The sequence below is a fragment of the Denticeps clupeoides genome, chromosome 4 (genome assembly GCF_900700375.1).
Source record: "Denticeps clupeoides chromosome 4, fDenClu1.1, whole genome shotgun sequence".
Lineage (NCBI taxonomy): Eukaryota > Metazoa > Chordata > Actinopteri > Clupeiformes > Denticipitidae > Denticeps > Denticeps clupeoides.
Genome location: NC_041710.1, coordinates 23,976,304 through 23,996,125, shown reverse-complemented (window position 1 = coordinate 23,996,125; position 19,822 = coordinate 23,976,304). Strand labels below are relative to the sequence as shown.

Below are 19,822 nucleotides of genomic sequence, written 5' to 3'. Positions count from 1 at the left end.
TCCACCACGCAGTTACGTTAGTCTTACGCACTCAGACACACAATCACCTGGCAAATGCTTTTAGAATGTTTGATATCAGTAGACTGACATACCTAAATGTTCAATAGAGAATGGTGAATCAATCACAAGCTATGTGTATTTCAACACATTCTATTCCTTTCAAAATGCAAAACGTCTCCTGATAAGCTTCTAAATGTGAGACTAAATTTCACATCATCAGGGTGGCTTAGTCAAAGATTTAAGCAGATTATTTCAACTGAAAAGGAGTTAACCGATTTCTTACCTGATTATTTGTGTCTGCACTGGTTTCCTGTGAGAGGTTTTTGGTTGGTGTAAGCCTGTCCAGAATAATAATGAGAATTCAAAGATTATATTCCTGTACTCTTCCTTACGCATAACAAAACCTATCTGCCTGTGCTCCAAATCAGAGGGCCAGTACATGGCCTTACTTGTATATACCTGTACAACTCCCTATGGACACACCTAAGAATGTGATTATTACAAAATGATGACTAAATATAGAAAATTTTAAATGGTGACAAGGTATTGCCCAACATGTGCATTTGTGAGACTTTAAGGCTTCCAGCTTCCATCCCCAGTCTACATTTACATTTACATTTATAGCATTTATCAGACGCCCTTATCCAGAGCGACTTACAATCAGTAGTTACAGGGACAGTCCCCCCTGGAGCAACTTAGGGTTAAGTGTCTTGCTCAGGGACACAATGGTAGTAAGTGGGATTTGAACCTGGGTCTTCTGGTTCATAGGCGAGCGTGTTACCCACTAGGCTACTACCACTCTACAAAGACAGAGCAGGGCAACAAAATATTCATTCTATTTTCCTTTGTCCTTTTATTCCATTTTTGTCTGTTCATTTTCACTCAACAGTATTGCATTCCTTAGCTAATATAGATGCTTGTGCATGATAATTGACAGCATCTCTTTAATCTTGATGCAGGTGCAACTGTACACCACAGGCATGACCAAATTCCTTCCAGTATTGTTTTTACGAGCGCGTGGTTTGTGTGTTATCTCACATTGGGAAATCAGGTGTCACTGAAATCAATCCAATCAGGGCATTGGTAAATTCTAGCTTTTTTTTTGACCGAGAAACTTTTTTATTTACATGTGTCTTATTGTAAGAGGTTGTATGTATTGCATTCTATTTATTTTTCTCTACAGCACTTTGGTACAGTGTGGCCATATAAGTTACTAATTTACTAATGTTTATATATATTTATTTTATATATAATATTTATATACATTTGGATGGGTAATGTTGTGTAAATGAGGCAATTCCGTTGGGACTGGAGACATGGAGGAAGGTCATGAGGGACTGAATCTGGTGCTAGGGAGGCTGACAAAATCATGGTGAAACATAAGGACGCATAATTTGTTCAAAACAACTGCTTATATAGTAGAATATTATAATGAAATCAGCATGATTTCATGTAATGTGATTTCATATTTTTTGTGAAATATTTTGAGGAAAAAATATATTTAATAATTGGGGATTTTCACACACACACACACACACACACACACACATGCATATGCTGCAAGATCAAAGTGCATGAGACGTCACCTTTTTTTTTTCTATTTAGTTTGATTTAGATCTTCTCATAACATGTATCTTTCAGAAAATAATCAAGGAAACAGTTCATAAATTCCTTTAAACTTGTTATTTTAACCTTGAGATGTTTTGTCATTCAAAACACAAACATCATTTAAAGCCAAAAAAGTTCAGCCATCAGGAAGTTTTTTAGGTCTGTTTTGACTGACATGAAAGCACAAGTCTTTTTTGTTGTGCATAAAGCCTACAAGACAAACATAGCTGACATTCAAGGAAACAGACAAAAGGAAAAAAAAGACTGTGAAACACAGAGCAAATACCAGTAATGATCCAAGTATAGGTGCACTATTCAATGTTATTGTATGAATGTGACGTACATTAGGCACAAAACATCTTTAATATGATCTGGACTGGACTGCTTTGTATGACATGTTTTATGGCACAATGAACCAGGAAGCATCAGAGAAAGTCTTAGCAGGTGCATCTTTGGACACAGGAGTGCATTTGTATGTGAATATATTTCTTCTTACTTACTGGCAATTTGTAACACTCAGACGCACAATCAGAAAGGGTCTGCGATCAAAAAAGGGGTAATTCTCTGGTTGTCTTTGTTGTAGTTTGCTCCTGCACCTCTACTCTTTATAATTAAGTTTCATTGTAGACTTTAAATAGATGGTTTGCAATTAACATTGAAATCTATTATGGATATGTCTGCAACATTTACATTTACAGCATTTATCAGATGCCCTTATTCAGAACGACTTACAATCAGTAGTTACAGGTACAGTCCCTCCCTGGAGCAACTTAGGGTTAAGTGTCTTCTGGGTCTTCTGGTTCATAGATGAGTGTGTTACCCACTAGGCTACTACCACCCTCTACGACCCCTCAACAGTTTTCTTAGCTAATAATAAAGAATTTTACAAGTGCCATAGGACAATGAGAGCTGTTGATGACTATTCATGACTATTTTCCATGTAGTAATAACAAAGATTTTAATATCAAAGATTTAAGAATTGATAAAAATGTAAATTATATATCAATTCTGAAAATACAATTAAATTGCATGGATTGGGCATACGAAAAATACATATACCTTTATTGCATTGTCAGGTCTTTTTTTTTAATTCAGCACATGAAATTGAAGAACATGCATATAGTTTTTTACATAATGCTCATATAATGTGTTGCTGTATTATACTCTATAAAAACCTCCTTTTTGTTTAAAGGACTAGGCGGATGTAAAGTATTTGTGTTATGTAGACGTATTGTTCCCATGAAAAAAGAATGACAATTGCATTCCATTGAGAATGTTATTTACTGCCATCAGAGTAATTAGGCCAGTAACTTCAGTGTCCACACCTCTGATTCCGCACATATCTCTGTCATTCTTCCTGTGAAAGATGTCAAAATGTCTGTGAAAGGCCACGCCTGTGCGTATTGTACTTACCTGATTTATACCTCTTGGTTCAAGCAGACTTGGCATGCACTAAAAATGTCCCACTGTAGCATCAATTCATTTCTGAGTATGTCTTTTTGTAAAAACAAATATTGACTTCTAGTACCCTGTATTGTATTCTATGCATTGTTTCAGTAATGCAACACTCCTAAATAACTGCAACACAACCTAAATAATACAATAAAAACACTATTTGCATTTTTCCCAAATCTATAAACAGATAAATAGTAAAGAATACATATAGTACTGTTCTTGTTGAAATTATCATGAATGTCAAAAAAAAAAAAAAAAAAAAAATGTTAGCAGCACCGGGACATACAAGTATTCTTGTTTATGAACATCAGGAAAACTGCAGCTTCGCCAACAGAGTTATGAGACTTTTACCCTGTATCCTACTGCCCCCTGCCTGACGTTGAGAGTGTCGGTTTATGTCCAGGAGGTTTCTATAAACAGTGGAGGAAATAATTAATTGTCCAATGACAAAGAAATTCTCAGAACAGTATAATTTTAATGGTAGGTTTATTTTAACAGTGACAGATAGCACATCAAAAGAAAAATTGAAAAAATAACTTTAAATAAAAGATAGAGACTGATTTGCATTTCATTGAGTGAAATAAGTATTTGAACCCTTTACCAAAGAAAGACTTAATACTCAGTGGCAAGCACAGAGGTCAAACATTTCTTGTAGTTGATGACCAAGTTTGCATACATTTTAGGAGGAATTTTGGTCCTCTCCTCTTTGCAGATCATCTCTAAATCACTAAGGTTTCGAGGCTGTCTCTGTGCAACTTTGAGCTTCAGCTCCCTCCCAAGGTTTTCTATTGGATTAAAGTCAGGAGACTGACTAGGCCACTCCATGACCTTAATGTGCTTCTTCTTGAGCCACTCCTTTGTTGCCTTTGCTGTATGTTTTGGGTCATTGTCGTGCTGGAACACCCATCCATGACCCATTTTCAATTTCCTGGCAGAAGGAAGGAGGTTGTCGCTCAGGATTTTACGATACATGGCTCCGTCCATTTTCCCGTTGATGCGGTGAAGTTGTCCTGTGCCCTTAGCAGAAAAACACCCCCAAAGCAAAATGTTTCCACCTCCATGCTTGACAGTGGGGACGGTGTTTTGGGGGTCATAGGCAGCATTTTTCTTCCTCCAAACACTGCGAGTTGAGTTAATGCCAAAGAGCTCAATTTTGGTGTCATCTGACCACAGCACCTTCTCCCAGTCACTCTCTGAATCATTCAGGTGTTCATTGGCAAACTTCAAACGGGCCTGCACATGTGCCTTCTTGAGCAGGGGGACCTTGCGAGCACTGCAGGATTTTAATCTATTGTGGTGTAATGTGTTTCCAATGGTTTTCTTGGTGAATGTGGTCCCAACTACTTTGAGGTCATTAACTAACTCCTCCCGTGTAGTTCTAGGATGATTTCTCACCTTTCTCAGAATCATTAAGATCCTACGATGTGAGATCTTGCGTGGAGCCCCAGACCGAGGTTGATTGATGGTAATTTTGTGCTCCTTCGATTTTCGAACAGCTGCAGCAACAGTTGTCACCTTCTCTCCCAGCTTCTTGCTAATGGTTTTGTATCCCATTCCAGCCTTGTGCAGGTCTACAATTTTGTCTCTGACATCCTTGGACAGCTCTTTGGTCTTTCCCATGTTGGAGAGTTTGGAGTCTGCCTGATTGATTGATTCTGTGGACAGGTGTCTTTTATACAGGTGACTAGATAAAACAGGTGTCATTAATGAGAGGGACTAATTGAGTAGGCGTGTCTAACCACTCTGTGGGAGCCAGAACTCAAATACTTATTTCACTCAATGAAATGCAAATCTGTTTCTATCTTTTATTTAAAGTTATTTTTTCAAATTTCCTTTTGATGTGGTATCTGTCACTGTTAAAATAAACCTACCATTAAAAAACCTCCACTGTATCTATATATAGTGACATCTATTGTCCCAGTAGAGAACTGGGTAACAAAAAAGATACAAGTTTAAGTTTCAAACCCCTAACTCTGATTAAGTCCTTTAGCAAGAAACTTAGTCCTCAGTTTTACTGGGAGGACTGTATGTATAACAGGACATGTATGAACAGGGAAAGGATCTGACACATATTGGCAGGGATGAGCTTGCAGATGTAAAAATGAGCAAAGATTATTACTTGGAGTAAAATAATTTGACAAAAGTGTTATGCTTTAATCACTTAAAGTTAAAAGTAGATCTTGTAATCTTATATAGAATCTGTGGAATATACTGATGCAATTTTCAGATGAGGAAGGAGGAGTGATGGGAATGTTGCTTTGTAAAAGAATGTCTCAGAGACCAGTTCACAGATTTTTCCCCAGGGGTCCCTGTTGTGTGGCAGTTAGCCATGTAGCCTCCATGAAAGGCGCCCGGGGAGCAGTGTGTGGGGGGGCCACTCAAAGCACCATTACTCTTCAGTAACAGATTCTACGTATTCATAATAAATATATAAGCCATGTTATTCATTTTATTTGTGGATTTATCAGCCAAAATTCACATTATAGTTGATGTTATTGTATTTGCACCTTGGTACTTAGTCAGTCTTGGTCTTCCATTATGTTGCTTTGAATAAGGCTTATTATTCAGCCTGAAGTGAAAGAGAAAAAATGATAGTCACATGCTAATTGTGTGTTGTTGTTTTTTCTCTGCCACTGGTAAGTACCCAGACCACCTAGTCTTTCACACTGTAATCTCCCTCTGGCATATTTGGATAGAATTCTTCCTCGTACCATAATTTGTGTTGCAGTTCATTGAAAAGTGTATTAAATGCCACATGATCTAAAATCATCCACTAACATGTTAATTGTGTTACCATTTCTGAGATGTGCTTAGGTTGGGTTAAACCCATAGTAAAGTACAAGTACAGTGGACTGCAGCAATAATATGGAATACTTCTCTGATTTAACAAACTTATTTTTTTAAAAACAAGTTTTAGCAATATAACATGATAAGACACATGATAATACACATCCCTGTTCTGCAGCAAATGGGTCCTCCCCCCCTCAAGTGATACTAAGGATCACTCCTTAAGATGGGTGTGGGTCCAGATTCTGAGTTTTGACCAACTGGTTTACGTGATATTACATCACATAAAGTGAGAATAATGCCCACATGTCCAGTTAGTGACCCTCCGCCTAAACATTGATGATATTCTTCCAATGTTAGGCAGCCCATTATATTAGCTGGGTAAAATACACTTAGTCCAATGACAAGGTGTGACATGTAAAATCAGCATAAGGTATTAACTACCAAGTTTAAACCTGATCATTTAAGCCCATGTATTCACTGATCAAAGTATGTTATATGCCACTCTGTATAGAGACATAAATGGAAATGTAGATTTCTAAAATAATAAGAGCGTAGTCATGACAAAAAATATTTTTATTTAGAGAAAAGTATAGAAGCATTTTCCACAATTTGTAGAATTTGTATACACTGAATATACAGACTAATCCAGTTAAAATAAAATTGTACAACAACATAAAATATAAAGAACAAGAAAACATTTTTAAAAGGCAATGAAGAAGAAAGAACTATACCTTTAAAAATTACAGAAAGATAGCTGATATGACACTAATATAATTGTCATTGTAATAAAATAAATGTCATTGTACAACATACTATTCTGTTGTAAACAAAAAATAATAGAGGTTTTACATAAAGATTAGTATGAGTGATCAAGAAGAAATTTACAGTTTAACCTCCAGCTTTAACCACCAGGGCATCTCTGGAAGATGATGAACTTGGATCCAGATTTCACATTGAGCTCCCCAAGGGTCTTCTGCACTGGCACTGGCTTTCCATTGAGTGCAAGATTCATGCTATTACGCAGAGCTGGTTTGAGCTTGAGGAATTTTTGCTGCAGTGTTCCAATGGTGTCTGTGTTTTTCATATTGAGATTAGTAATGCTGCCATCTGAGCCGTTGCACACCGACACCATGAACTGACCCCCAGTAGATCCATCTTTGACAACCAGTAGGTTAGCATGAATTGTATCTCCAGACTGAAGGGGTAAAGATGGGGTACGTGGCCCACAGCATTCCTGGAAATGCCACTTAAAAAGAGTGATATAAGAAGAGATCAATCATTCTATGAATAAAATCTTTTTTTTTTAATCTGTATACCACCTTCATACAAAATACAGATACACACACAAATTCTTGTCTTGTTCATGCCTAATTATTAGTTGTTCTGAAAATGGTTGAATTAGTATTTTTCCAATACTGGAACAATTTCCAAATACTTTTTATAAAATTTCAATGTCATTTAACATATTGTTTGATAATCAAAAATTGATACAATGGTACAACTCATTATTACAATTTTTCATGATAAAAAACATTTAGCCTTACCTGTGGCTGTGTTGCACAGTCAAGACCTGCCATGGTGTGATTCTGCTTGGTGTGTTGTGTACCTCGGTTTTATCGAGTAAAAGTGAAAGAATGTAAACAGAAAGTGAAAAAAGCAGTGAACGGAAAGTAAAACAAGACTGACGATAACATAGCCTAACGGAAAAAACCTTTTGGGGGAAAACCGTTTTTTTTTTGCTAAATAAGATATAATACAGAATATTGATGGACCGAGCATTAAAGCATTTCCAAGGACCTTTCAGGTTTAACCCTCCTCCATGAAAAAAATGATTGCATTCCATTGCAAGTTTTCAACCCTCCTTAAAATGGGTGTCCAGCTGATGATGCTTGAGCAGATGAAATCATCCAATAAAGACATGACCACTGAGGTGCCACTGAGCAAAGCACCGTCCCCACACACTGCTCCCTGGGCGCCTGTCATGGCTGCCCACTGCTCACTCAGGGTGATGGGTTAAATGCAGAGGACAAATTTCACTGTGTGCTGTGCTGCTGTGTATCACGTGTGACAATCACTTCACTTTCACCACCTAAGACCATCTTAACCAGTTAAGACCAGTGACCAACATCAGCTAATTTTCTAAATCATGCACACACAAAGAAATTATTACATTTTACCCAATGTTAGGTCAAGGGCCTACCCAGTTGGTATCCAATCAATTTAAATGGGTAAAGAACAGTAATTACTGTCAGACCACTTTACATTACTACCTACAGTTAAGATCAGTAGCCCAGGCCCTAGTGAACCAGTTTTAGAATGTGTTCACTGTTCAAGTTAAGTTAATTGAGCCGCTCTCTATAAAGACATGAATAGACATGATCACGTAAACAACAAAAGAGAAACAGAAAGTATAATTCATTCAGGAACATTAGGGGAATATTTACTTGTGCTGGCTGAAAAAGATGTTTAAGAAGGATAAAATTATTTCCACATACAGAGATTTCTGGAATTACTAAAATTGGGTTAGAACTCTCTATCAGATTATTAAAATTAATATTATTAATATAATACTATTATTAATATTATTAACAGTTTTATTCATTATTGTCATCATCAAAAGCCACTTTCATGGATGCTCATTAACATGACAGAATGCTAAACCTTCAAGACTGTTGGAAACCATCCCCTTTGTCAAACTTAAGGTGGTTGAGAGAAGCCAAGAGCAAGAAATGCTGCCATCACAGCAAAAGCTCCCTGGTTTGGTGAGACTCAGTTGTTCAACTTTTTGACTTGTTTGCTTTTTTGTTAATTACATAACTCATGTGTGTTATTTCATAGTCCTGTTTTCAGCTTTGTTCTATACTGTAAAAAATGCAAGACCCATAAATCAGTGTGTGTGTCCAAACTTTGAACTGGTAGTGTATAAAGAATGGCACAATGGACAAAGGTCATTGGACAAAATGTTGTTGCATTTTTAACTATAAGTTCACTGTCACCCAACTCCATATCCATTCCCACCCGGACAATCGATGTGACCTCACAAATGTGCTGTTGTACAGGGTGGGTGTGGCCTTGAACAATGAATGAAAACTGAGTAACAGCTAAGGTGTGGCGTTTGGATAAAATTGTTGTGTTTAGCATTGTTAATTAATTTCTATTCTTCACACAAAAAGTGTAAAAAGTGTTTTTGAGACTGATAAAGTAGTCTGGCTCCAAATCAACCATTTTCAGAAACATTCACTGAGAAAGACTTTATTGTTCGTTATACAAGTTGCTCTAGGTAGGGGTGAAGGAGCAATAAGAGCATAGTCATTTCACAAATCTTTTATCAGTTTAAAAAGTATAAAACCATTTCAGAAATGACAGATGAATGGTATTTAATCTAACAATAAAAATGTCTTGTTACATATAGTGAACATCACCATGTCTGTCTGGACCTGTTGATGTCTGTGTATCTTGTGTATCAAAATTAGTAGAATTTGCATAGACTGAACATACAGACTATTCCAGTGAAAACAGATGAGTGAAGTTGAATGGTCTAGAAAAAAAAATCATAATTCTTTATCATAATTGCAATTGTAATTGACTCTCTTGACTAGTCCAAAATGTGCAGTGTCTCCTGCTACTAGACAGATGTTTTTGTTGAACATTCTTGGTAGGAGGAACAGGTAATCTTCACTTGTGATGCTTGTGTAAAACATGCCATTGTGTTGAACACAAAATAATATAAAGTTTGTACATATTTTGAATAAAACAGCTTGAGTTCTACATACAGATTACTATAAATGATAAGGTAGAAATGACACGTAATATGACAAGTAATTAATGGTTAGGTTTATGGTTGAACCCCCAGCTTCAACCTCCAGGGCATCTCTGGAAGATGACAAACTTGGACCCAGATTTGACATTCAGCTCCCCAAGGCTTTTCTCTGCTGGCACTGGCTTTCCATTGTATGCTAGATTCAGGCTACCGTGCATGCTTGGATTCATTTTGAGGAATTTTTTCTTCAGTTTCCCAATGGTGTCGATGCTTTTCAGCTTGAGATGAGACACTCTGCCATCTGAGCCATTCCAGACCGACACCCAGATATGACCCCAAGAGGATTTGTCTTTGATAACCTCTAGATGCGCATGAACAACGTCTCCACACCAAAGAGGGGGAGTGGAGCGCTGTGGCTCACAGGGTGCACAGAGGTTGTGCTGAAATACAGATTCAAAGAGGGAACAATTCTGACAATTAAACAATGTGTAGCTTCAAAAACACACACACACAAATTACATTAACACTTAACAAAAGCTTAAACAGATTTTGAGATAACTTTGTTAAAATATACACACCTGCAGCTGTGGTAAGCAAGAGAGTGCTGCCATGGCTCACTGTGCATCAGCATGGGCTTGAATGGCCTTTTATTGAGTAATGTAAGCAAAACACAGGAAAGCACCGTGACGAGGCAAGTACACAAAAAAAATTCTTTCGGAACATTAGGGGAATATTCCTTATGGGGGTGGGGTGGAAAAGATGTTTAATATTTTTGCACAAAAAACTATAAAGATTTCTTAAATGAACGGTCTGTTCATTAAAACCTGAAATGACAGTGGAAAACAATCATATCAGCAGAAAAATCATAACAGACCTGTTAAACTCAGAGCTGTGAGTTTAATAGTGGAAGTAAAAGCAAAAGGATTAACCGGATCTGTGTTTATGTGCTTAGTGAGGCTGATCAGTACAACGATTGGACTTCACAAAGGTCACGTCACCCTGTTCCAGTGATCGCAGCTCTGAGATCTTCTGTGTAAGGCAATAAAATGCAGTCAGCTGACTACCTGAATATATTGAATGATCAGGCTTTTCCATTTTTGTCGGTCCTGATGGCATATTTTGAGTTAAAGTCATCGGGATCTTGCATCATCATTTACATACTTGGATTGACCCCACCTTAACCTGACCGAGAATGTTTGGGGATGCATTGTAGAAAGCATGCACTGGCCACCACATCCAGCCTTGGAGAATCACCCATCAAAAATACAACTCCAGACTGAAATAAATGTGATATTGCATAACTTTATGAAAACAGAGCTTCAGAGCAAATCAATTGTGGAAATTTAAAGGTTGTACATTTAGCAAAGTGTACCTTTCAATCTATAACGGGATGTGAAACATGCATAAAATTTCACAGCCAGTGTCTTCTGTTTTTCTTTTGCTGCTTCATCAACTTATGATGGACAGATCAGGGTCATCCCAGCTGGTCAAGTACAGTATGTCAAGATGAAGTTCAATCAAGCTAATCAATTACAATGCTCTAACACAGCCCTCAGTCATATCAAAATCACAGCATGAGCAGATCAAAATAATTAACACACAGACTAATGGAAAATCAAAAATATTCTTCAATACACACAAGCACATGGAAAACTGTGCGAATGAATGCCATGCATTCAAATAAACGTTGAACATTTAATTACCTTTTCCCCCCCATGTGATCTCCCCAAAACATAAATTTAGGATTTTCAGCTCACACCAGCATATCAATCAACATAAAAGTGTCAACGAGCAGCAAGACCTGGGACATTTAGAACCCACTGCAGTGTGGGCAGCTGTTAAGAATGATATTTAGAACCCACTGGGACATTTAGATCCCACTGCAGAACACAAAGCTTCTGTAAGCATTGAACAACTTTTAACATGCTATCTGGTTAAAAGAACACAGACAGTGTGAAGCAGATGAAGGACACAGTGGCTCAGGAATAGAATAAAAAACAACAGATACTACTTAAAAGGCTATGGTAACCCATGTATTACTGGTTTATTAGGTTAAAGGTTTATTAGCAAGAGGGGCAAGCAACTCCGCAATGTTCTCGAGAGTGAATGGTGAAAAAAAATTCATTCGTTTATATGCTCTCTTGAATAGTACAGGAGGTCCTCGGGAGGTTCCCCACACCCTAATTTGCCTTTCCATTATGTTGTGATTTCTGCAGCATAGATAGTGTGTCCCTCTTCTCAATCTTCCTGAGTTGCTTTTTCTTCATCCGTTTGATCTTAGCAGTGTTCTTTATCTGAAATGAAGGAACAAACCATTAATGATCTTTCCTGAAAGGCTAGACATAACATTTACAGCATTTATCAGACTCCCCTATCTATCACAGCAATTTACAATCAATATTACGGAGCAACTTGGGGTTAAATGTCTTGCACAGAGACACAATGGTAGAAAGTGGGGATTGAACCTGGGTCTTATGATTCATTGGTGAGTATCTTATCCACTAGGCTACTACCACCTGACATAATAGAGAAGCTTCTGTAAAACCATAAATAAGTTAAATATCTGTGACATGGCAACTGGTCCTGATCATCCTGCTAGTTCGACCAAAATATGTGGGTTTCTATCGGTTAATTTCGCCCATGCAGTGGCCTAGCAGGTAAAGCAGCGGACAGTCCAAATCCCGAAATGCCAAGGTGCTTTCATTGGCTGCCCACTGCTCCCTCAGGGTAGTGGTGACCTAGCAGTTAAGGAAGCGGCTCCGTAGTCAGAAGGTTGCCTGATCCGCCAAGGTGCCACTGAGCACTGTCCCCACACACTGCTCCCCAGGCATCTGTCATGGCTGCCCGCTGCTCAACAAGGGTGATGGTTAAAAGCAGAGGACACATTTTGTTGTGTCACCGCGTGCTGTGCGGCAGTAAATGGGTTAAAAGACAGACGATATTTCACTGGGTGCTCTGCGGTGTCACGTGTAATCTGCTCATCTTTACCACTTGCACGATCTCCGATTTCCTTTCATTTTCAGCCTTTCTCTGCAAGTTTTCTTCTCTCCTCTTCCTCTTTTCCTGCAAAAGAAGACATGCAGTTGAGGCAAACCTGAGAATCGCAGAATGCTGTACACGCCAACAGACGGATTAAACAAAATCCCCAACCTGCTTCTCTCTTGCTTTTCCTTCTTTTAGTTGCATGTGGTACTGCTTTACTAGCGCCTTTTCCCTCTTGGCCTGCATTTTCTTCTCCCAAGAAGTGCGCAAGGGTTTGTCTCTCAGCAGAGCAGAGAACCTGGAGCAGAACGATGGTCGATCCGTCACCACTTCAGAAAATTCCACGCCAGCATTTGCAAACTTTTGTAGGGGTGGGGGAAAAAACATTACCTCTGCTTATTCCGATCTTTCCATATGCGCCCGGATTTGGGTTTCCCCATGGGAATGCTCTGACGGGCATGACCAGCAGATTTCTTGCCTCCGCGATTCTCCTTCTCGTTGGCCTTGTCAGCGACTGCAGAGGTTTCACGCGTTTGCCCGCTGCCCGCAGACACCAAAGGGTCCGGAACCAAAAGCTCAGCGGACAGGGGACCATTTGGGAGGCCACAGCCTTCCACTTTGGACCGTTTCACTGGCGGTTCCGGTTCGGGGACCGTGTCCGTTCCCGAACCCCCCGAACACGAGTTCTGAATGACAGACTTTCTTGTCCGGCGAGTCGGGGTTTTCACCTCGGCAGCCGCAACGCGCGATCCGCGGCCACTGCGCGTCCGAGAGGCGATGGAAGACTCCACGTCGACACTCGGCAGTTTCGGCTGCGAGTTTTCCGTATCCATTTGCCCCTCGTGTTCGTTCTATCGACGAACTATTTCCCTGAACCGGCGGTAGCCACCTCGTGTTAAATTAGAACAGACACGTGGCCATGCAAACAAGCAGGAACCCGGTAACACGCGTCCTTCTTCTTCTAATGTTTTTTTTTCTAGAGGCCAGCGCGTCTCACGGTGCGTCTACAGCGCCACCTGCTGGACAGACGTCCGAACGCAGCTCCGAATTGGCCCGTCAACCCGTTGAAAATCTCCTGATACGTTTGTCGGCTAATGCCAGATCCCAGAATGCTTTATACTGTGTGGTGGAAATGATAGTGAACTAATGGACAGATTTTATCTTTACGAAAAATTCACCAAACTTTTAATACACATTACTTTACATTATATTTTGTATTACATGTTTTATTAAATCATTTACATGTTTTTTTTTCCGTCTACCGCCATCTTCCGTCAAGCTGCATTACTGCACCGTCAGCTCTCCGGTCACGTGACCCGCGTCCACTTCCGCACCGCCTTCACCAAAACTCGAACCTTTCAGCCTCATCATCACGGGACCGAACATGGCTTTCAGAGACGCTGCGCTCCTCTTACTCGTAACCCTTCAAACTGTCGTAAGTGCACATTTGACCTCTTTTGGTGCACATTTCAATGATATGCTTCTAACTGTAGCTGATGTAAAGTTGCAGATTACTTTGAGAACCAGGGGTTTTAGAACGTATCAAACGCAGCAAATCGTTATCTGAATTAAGATGAACAGGAGGACCACGTGAAAGAGGTTTTATACAGTATTTGTTTTATAACTACGAATGCATAACGATGAAAATAAATAACCGAATGCAGCCGAATATTACAACAATTGAACAAAAATTAGTTAGGGTGTCAACTGTTTTTTATGTGAGGAAGTGAGGGCAAAAGCTATGAGTCACAATGGTGTCATATGAAATTTAACAGTAGGCTATAAAATATATGATCTATATAAAGATATGTTTTACACTGTGTTTTTGACTAAATATCCTGTTTATTAGGTTGCATCACCTCGCACCTTTGAAATAGACTACAAAAATGACTGTTTCCGGAAAGATGGCACAGAATTCCAATATATTTCCGGAAGCATCCACTACAACCGGATCCCTCGAGTCTATTGGAAAGACCGGCTACTGAAGATGTACATGGCTGGACTCAATGCAATTCAGATGTCAGTATGATCATTTTTTTTTTAGATAAACTTAATAGTTTTTCATACTTCTGCCTCAGGGCAACTCTCTAGGTGTGCATCCTGCTTGGTCTTAGATCATACTTGGATCACCTTGTATAATTGATGACAAAAAAAGATCAACATGCTCCATGCTCTCCCCATGTTGCCACTGGTTTCCTCTGGGTGCTCCAGTTTCCTCCCACTCTACAAAGGCATGCGCTCTAGGTGTGAGTGAATGTGTGTGTGTGCCCAGTGTCCTGTGATGGGCTCTGGCAGCCACGAGTGAGCCGTGAGGTTTTCATTATATGTGTGTCATGATGCCATAACATGTAAACACATCAAATTCATGTAATGCTTTTAATTATTTATATATATACATACAGGTATATTCCATGGAATTTCCATGAACCACATCCTGGTCAGTATGTCTTCAGTGGAGACAGAGACGTGATGCACTTTATCCAACTTGCCCATGACATTGGGCTTCTTGTCATCCTCAGACCTGGTCCCTACATCTGTGGAGAGTGGGATATGGTGAGCGAATGAGAGAATGTGAGCAAGGCAGCAGTGTGATAAGGAAATGTCTGTATTTTAACCAGAGAAACCTATTTTTTGTAGGGTGGCCTACCAGCTTGGTTACTAAATAAAAAAGACATAGTCCTTCGTACTTCAGACCCAGGTGAGTTATTGAACTTCTAGTTTTGTAGCTAGTTAGTAGTTTGTGTTAAATCACTTTTTCCATTTTTTTCCCCCATAGATTACATTAACGCGGTTGACAAGTGGATGGGTAAACTGCTCCCCATGATTAAGCCTTTTCTGTATCAGAATGGAGGACCAATAATTACTGTTCAGGCATGTAGTCTTTTTATTTATTTGATTTAGGAATGACATGATCGACATGATGCATGATTAATGATGTCTTGATATTTTGATCAGTGATAATGTGCATAATAATGTGTATAGAGAACCTATTCAACTTAATTGCTATGTGCATTTTCTCCACAAAAGGCCGTTCTCTGTATTCTTGTGTATGCAAGAAAAATTGGAAGTGAACTTAAGAATGTTGACGAAACTGCTTCAACTTTCATTGTGCTCCTTTCTCTGCTCAAACAACTGTTCTTCTTTGTCTCTGTTTGCATGAACCTTCAGGTTGAGAACGAGTATGGCAGCTATTTTGCATGTGACTACAGCTATCTCCGTCACCTGGTGTCATTGTTCCGGTCACACCTGGGACAGGACGTTGTCCTCTTCAGCACAGACGGGGCGGGGGTTTCCTACCTTAAGTGTGGCTCATTGCAGGGCATGTATGCCACTGTGGACTTCGGCCCAGGTAAGAACAATTAACAGAGACTGACTGATGTTGACTGTTATTAACATGAATAAAGTTAGCACAATGTAGTGTTTCAACTTCTGAATGTGTGTCCATAACAGGTTCAAATGTGACTGCTGCTTTTGCTGCTCAGAGATATGCTGAACCACATGGACCTCTGGTATATGTTTAAAAACTACTTTTAATTTAGTCTGACTTTGTTTTACACAGTAAGCTGTGTGGATGTGATTTGTCTGCCTTTTTGTGCAGCACACACACAGACACACACTCATACAAAACAATGAACACAAACCAATAGTAATGTAGGCTGTGATGTAATTACAGGTGAACTCAGAGTTCTACACTGGCTGGCTGGACCACTGGGGTGAGCAACACTCAAGGGTTCCAACATCTGCTGTTGTCAAAACCCTGGTAGATATGCTGAACATGGGGGCCAATGTAAATTTGTAAGCATAAACCAAAGATTTATGAAAAATTTGTGTTGTTGCTTCTTCACTTTACTGGATATATACGTTTTTCAGATACATGTTTATTGGAGGAACCAATTTTGGATACTGGAACGGTAATTTTTTTAAATTGTATTATATGAACATCTGATATAGGTCTGTCTGCATTTGTCATAAAATTCTTTAAACATTAAGGATCAGTTTCCCATTCATATATTAAGCCTAGACTAAAAGCATTTTGAATATAGAATTCAATTGAAGCTCTCTATTAGTCTAGGACTAGGTTTAGTCCATGAACTGCTAAATGCCCCAAAAAGTTTGTGAATGAATCTTTTAGAAGATAATCTCATAAAAAAAAAAACATATAGATGTACTGAAAATTACTGTGACTTTTTTTTTTTAAAACAGCAAAGGTCTCCTAAAAAACGGCTGATTTTATTTTTGTCTCTATTAAAGGAGCCAATGGACCTTATGCTCCACAGCCCACCAGCTATGATTATGATGCACCACTTACCGAGGCTGGAGACCTCACTGACAAATACTTTGCCATCCGTGACGTAATAAAAATGGTATGACACCAGTGGTACACTTTTGCATTTTACCATTTATTAAACGAAATCAAAAAATGGTCTCAGATATTCAGAAAAATAGTTGAAAGGTCATGGGCTCCACAAGTTTAAAAATATATTTTTATTGATTTTTAACAAACAAATGCATTCATGCTTATATTAAAATTATATTTACATAGATATATACAGCGCATCTGGAGATAATTCACAGAGCATCACTTTTTCCACATTTTGTTATGTTACAGCCTTATTTCAAAATGGATTAAATTAATTTTTCCTCAGTATTTTGGAATAACATAACAAAATGTGGAAAAAACAATGCGCCATTAATACTTTCTGCATGCTCTGTACATACAGGGACTGATCTTTTTTGTCACTTGGAAACAAAATGTGACCTATCAAATTTATTTTAACATTTACATTTATTTAATAGTATAGAAAGATACCAGAGGGGCCTCCACCCCCATCAACACCTAAGTATGCCTATGGACCTGTGACGATGAAGAAAGTGAGTATGCATGAGATTTTTTCCTCACTCACAGTGAAGTCATCAAATGTGATTGAAGAATCACTGTATTAAAATATTAGCTGTTATCATCCAAATGTTTTCTTCCTCAGCTTACCACTGTGTATGATGCTCTAGACATCTTGTCCTTTTCCGGCCCTGTGAAAAGCGTGTACCCTATCTCCTTCCTTGATCTCAATCAGGTAAATATTGTATACGCTGGCTTATTATTTTTATAAGAGGTTTTTGTACAATCACCTTCCAATTACTTATTTTTTCATGAAGCAATTTGGATTCATCTTGTATCGAACCACACTGCCTGTGGACTGCTCCAAACCAACCGCTTTGTCTTCGCCTCTGAATGGAGTCCATGATCGTGCTTATGTTTCTGTAGATGGGGTGAGATTACTGTTTAGCGTCTTAAATTCATTAAAACAAATGTTGATCGTTTTTTAATCTCATTTGTTTGCTTGCTCACAAGATTGCTGCTGGAATTCTTGAAAGGGACAAAGCAATCAGCCTGAATATAACAGGAAAGGCTGGAAGCCAGTTGGATGTGCTTGTGGAGAACATGGGCCGCATTAATTATGGAAAAGATATCAATGACTTCAAGGTTTGCGAATGTATATCTGTGCTGATGATTATAATAATTGTATTTAATAGTAGTAAATAAAACTCAAATTAATTGAACTGTGAAAGAAGTTTGAAAAACCACAAAATCTTCAGTTTGTACATTGTACATCTATTTGAAAGTGAAGAAACAGTGAGGTTTTATGTAACATTCAGTCAACCAAAGTAAGCAGAGTTTGTGTGTGTGTGTGTGTGTGTGTATATATTAGGCAATCTGAAATTATATAAAGATCAGCACTGAAAGTGTCTATACTCACACAGATTATTCTGTTCCTATAGGGTCTTGTCTCCAATCTTACTCTGGGAGCAAAAGTGCTGAGTATTTGGACTTCATACAGTCTGAGCATTGATGAGGCCATCAGCCAAGGCCTACTGCATGGAAGAGATTTTAAAAGGCGGGTTCCTATTAGGAGGCCCTCACGTCTACTGCAACATTCAGTGTCTTCTCTTCCAACTTTCTATTCTGGCACCTTCAGTATTGCTGATGGCATCCCAGACCTCCCTCAGGATACCTACATTCAGTTCCCTAACTGGAAAAAGGTAAACTCTTTCACACATTTTAATAATGAAAAAACACATCCTTTCATTAATTAACACAATTATTAATACAAATCCTGATGTTCTATTAAAACAGGGGCAAATCTGGATAAATGGCTTTAATCTGGGTCGCTACTGGCCAGATCGTGGGCCTCAGATAACTCTTTTTGTTCCAGCTAGCCTTCTTAGCACAGCTGTCTTAAACAACATTACTGTGCTAGAACTAGAGGGAGCGCCGTGTGCTCCTGGGCCCTGCACTGTGGAATTCACAGCTATCCCTGTCCTGAATGCGACCTTGGCATCTCTTCGTGACCATTCAACACACCAGTTTCACAAAGGAGATCTGCTGTATTAATGTCATTTTTCCGTCACTTGCGGCAGAGTCTTGATTCTTGAACCATCCTTTTTTTTTTTTTAATTAAGATTACCTCAGTGATTTGTATAGTGCTTTTAATGCACAACTGTTGAATCTCAAGGGACTGTATATAAGGGACTGTTTGGTGTTTAGACTTTCATTAGTGGTTCATTTAATACAAAATAAATTGCTAGAAATAGCAATATGTGTGGCAATCAGTATAAATCCTGGATCCAGCCTAGAAACTCATGTACATTCATTGTACTCAGGATTAAGATTTAAATGGCACTCATTTTTATTAACACACACTCTGGACACTGTGGAATCTGGAAATGTATTCTATGAAATCAATATATTTTTCTTGCCATGAATTTTTGCACTTGAATATTGCACACAGCCACTTTTAATGTTTCAATTTGTTTTACGCAGAATATGTCTGTGCTTTGTTGAATTTATCTTTATTGCATAAATAAATAACAAAAAAAACTTTTGCTGTCTAGTTTTAATAACCGAAGTTTAAACAAATCATATTTAATCTACTTTTCCAAAAAAAAGTTAATGGAGTCTCCAACCCTTGTTAAAAAAGAAGACTGTAAAAAAATGCCACTAAATCAATCGATTTAAAAATAACTTTTTAATGCAGATTTACTTGCAGCTGAATATGTAGACTGACATAAATCTATTGATGCCTGATTTAAATCCATTTAATAGTTGCAAGGCTCCAAGATAAATGCACTGAGCTTTGCTGTGACTTTCTGTGTCGAAAAAGTCATTCTGTAAACCTCCTCCTAACAGGTTCAATGGAAAACGGCGATGTTCTTGGTCACAATTATCAC

The 19,822-nt window shown here is 38.5% G+C and overlaps 2 protein-coding genes across 2 annotated transcripts; one reads left to right on the top strand and one right to left on the bottom strand.

Annotated features, from left to right (window-relative positions):
* Positions 1-10,895: 10,895 nt before the first annotated feature.
* On the bottom strand, positions 10,896-13,566 carry ccdc86 (coiled-coil domain containing 86). The gene is made up of 4 exons (XM_028978450.1): positions 12,986-13,566; positions 12,764-12,893; positions 12,602-12,676; positions 10,896-11,907 (listed from the first exon to the last, which is right to left on the bottom strand). The coding sequence occupies exons 1-4, from the start codon at positions 13,426-13,428 to the stop codon at positions 11,794-11,796; spliced, it is 762 nt and encodes a 253-aa protein (XP_028834283.1). The 5' UTR covers positions 13,429-13,566; the 3' UTR covers positions 10,896-11,793.
* A 173-nt stretch (positions 13,567-13,739) lies between these two features.
* On the top strand, positions 13,740-19,429 carry glb1 (galactosidase, beta 1). The gene is made up of 16 exons (XM_028978432.1): positions 13,740-14,030; positions 14,445-14,614; positions 14,998-15,148; positions 15,233-15,293; positions 15,372-15,466; positions 15,764-15,944; positions 16,046-16,104; positions 16,269-16,390; positions 16,466-16,506; positions 16,847-16,959; positions 17,393-17,467; positions 17,578-17,667; positions 17,750-17,863; positions 17,946-18,077; positions 18,374-18,634; positions 18,729-19,429. Exons 1-16 carry the CDS (start codon positions 13,980-13,982, stop codon positions 18,984-18,986), a joined length of 1,974 nt encoding a protein of 657 aa, XP_028834265.1. The 5' UTR covers positions 13,740-13,979; the 3' UTR covers positions 18,987-19,429.
* The last annotated feature ends 393 nt before the right edge of the window (positions 19,430-19,822 follow it).

Bases quoted from the DNA above. Each gene is read 5' to 3' on its own strand.
- glb1 (XM_028978432.1), top strand. From the start codon at position 13,980: ATGGCTTTCAGAGACGCTGCGCTCCTCTTACTCGTAACCCTTCAAACT. The intron at 15,945-16,045 runs GTAAGAACAATT...TGTCCATAACAG, and splicing joins CACTGTGGACTTCGGCCCAG to GTTCAAATGTGACTGCTGCT. The intron at 17,864-17,945 runs GTGAGATTACTG...CTTGCTCACAAG, and splicing joins CTTATGTTTCTGTAGATGGG to ATTGCTGCTGGAATTCTTGA.
- ccdc86 (XM_028978450.1), bottom strand. From the start codon at position 13,428: ATGGATACGGAAAACTCGCAGCCGAAACTGCCGAGTGTCGACGTGGAG. The intron at 12,894-12,985 runs GTAATGTTTTTT...GTTCTGCTCCAG, and splicing joins AAAGATCGGAATAAGCAGAG to GTTCTCTGCTCTGCTGAGAG. The intron at 11,908-12,601 runs GTAAAGATGAGC...CCTTCATTTCAG, and splicing joins AATCGGAGATCGTGCAAGTG to ATAAAGAACACTGCTAAGAT.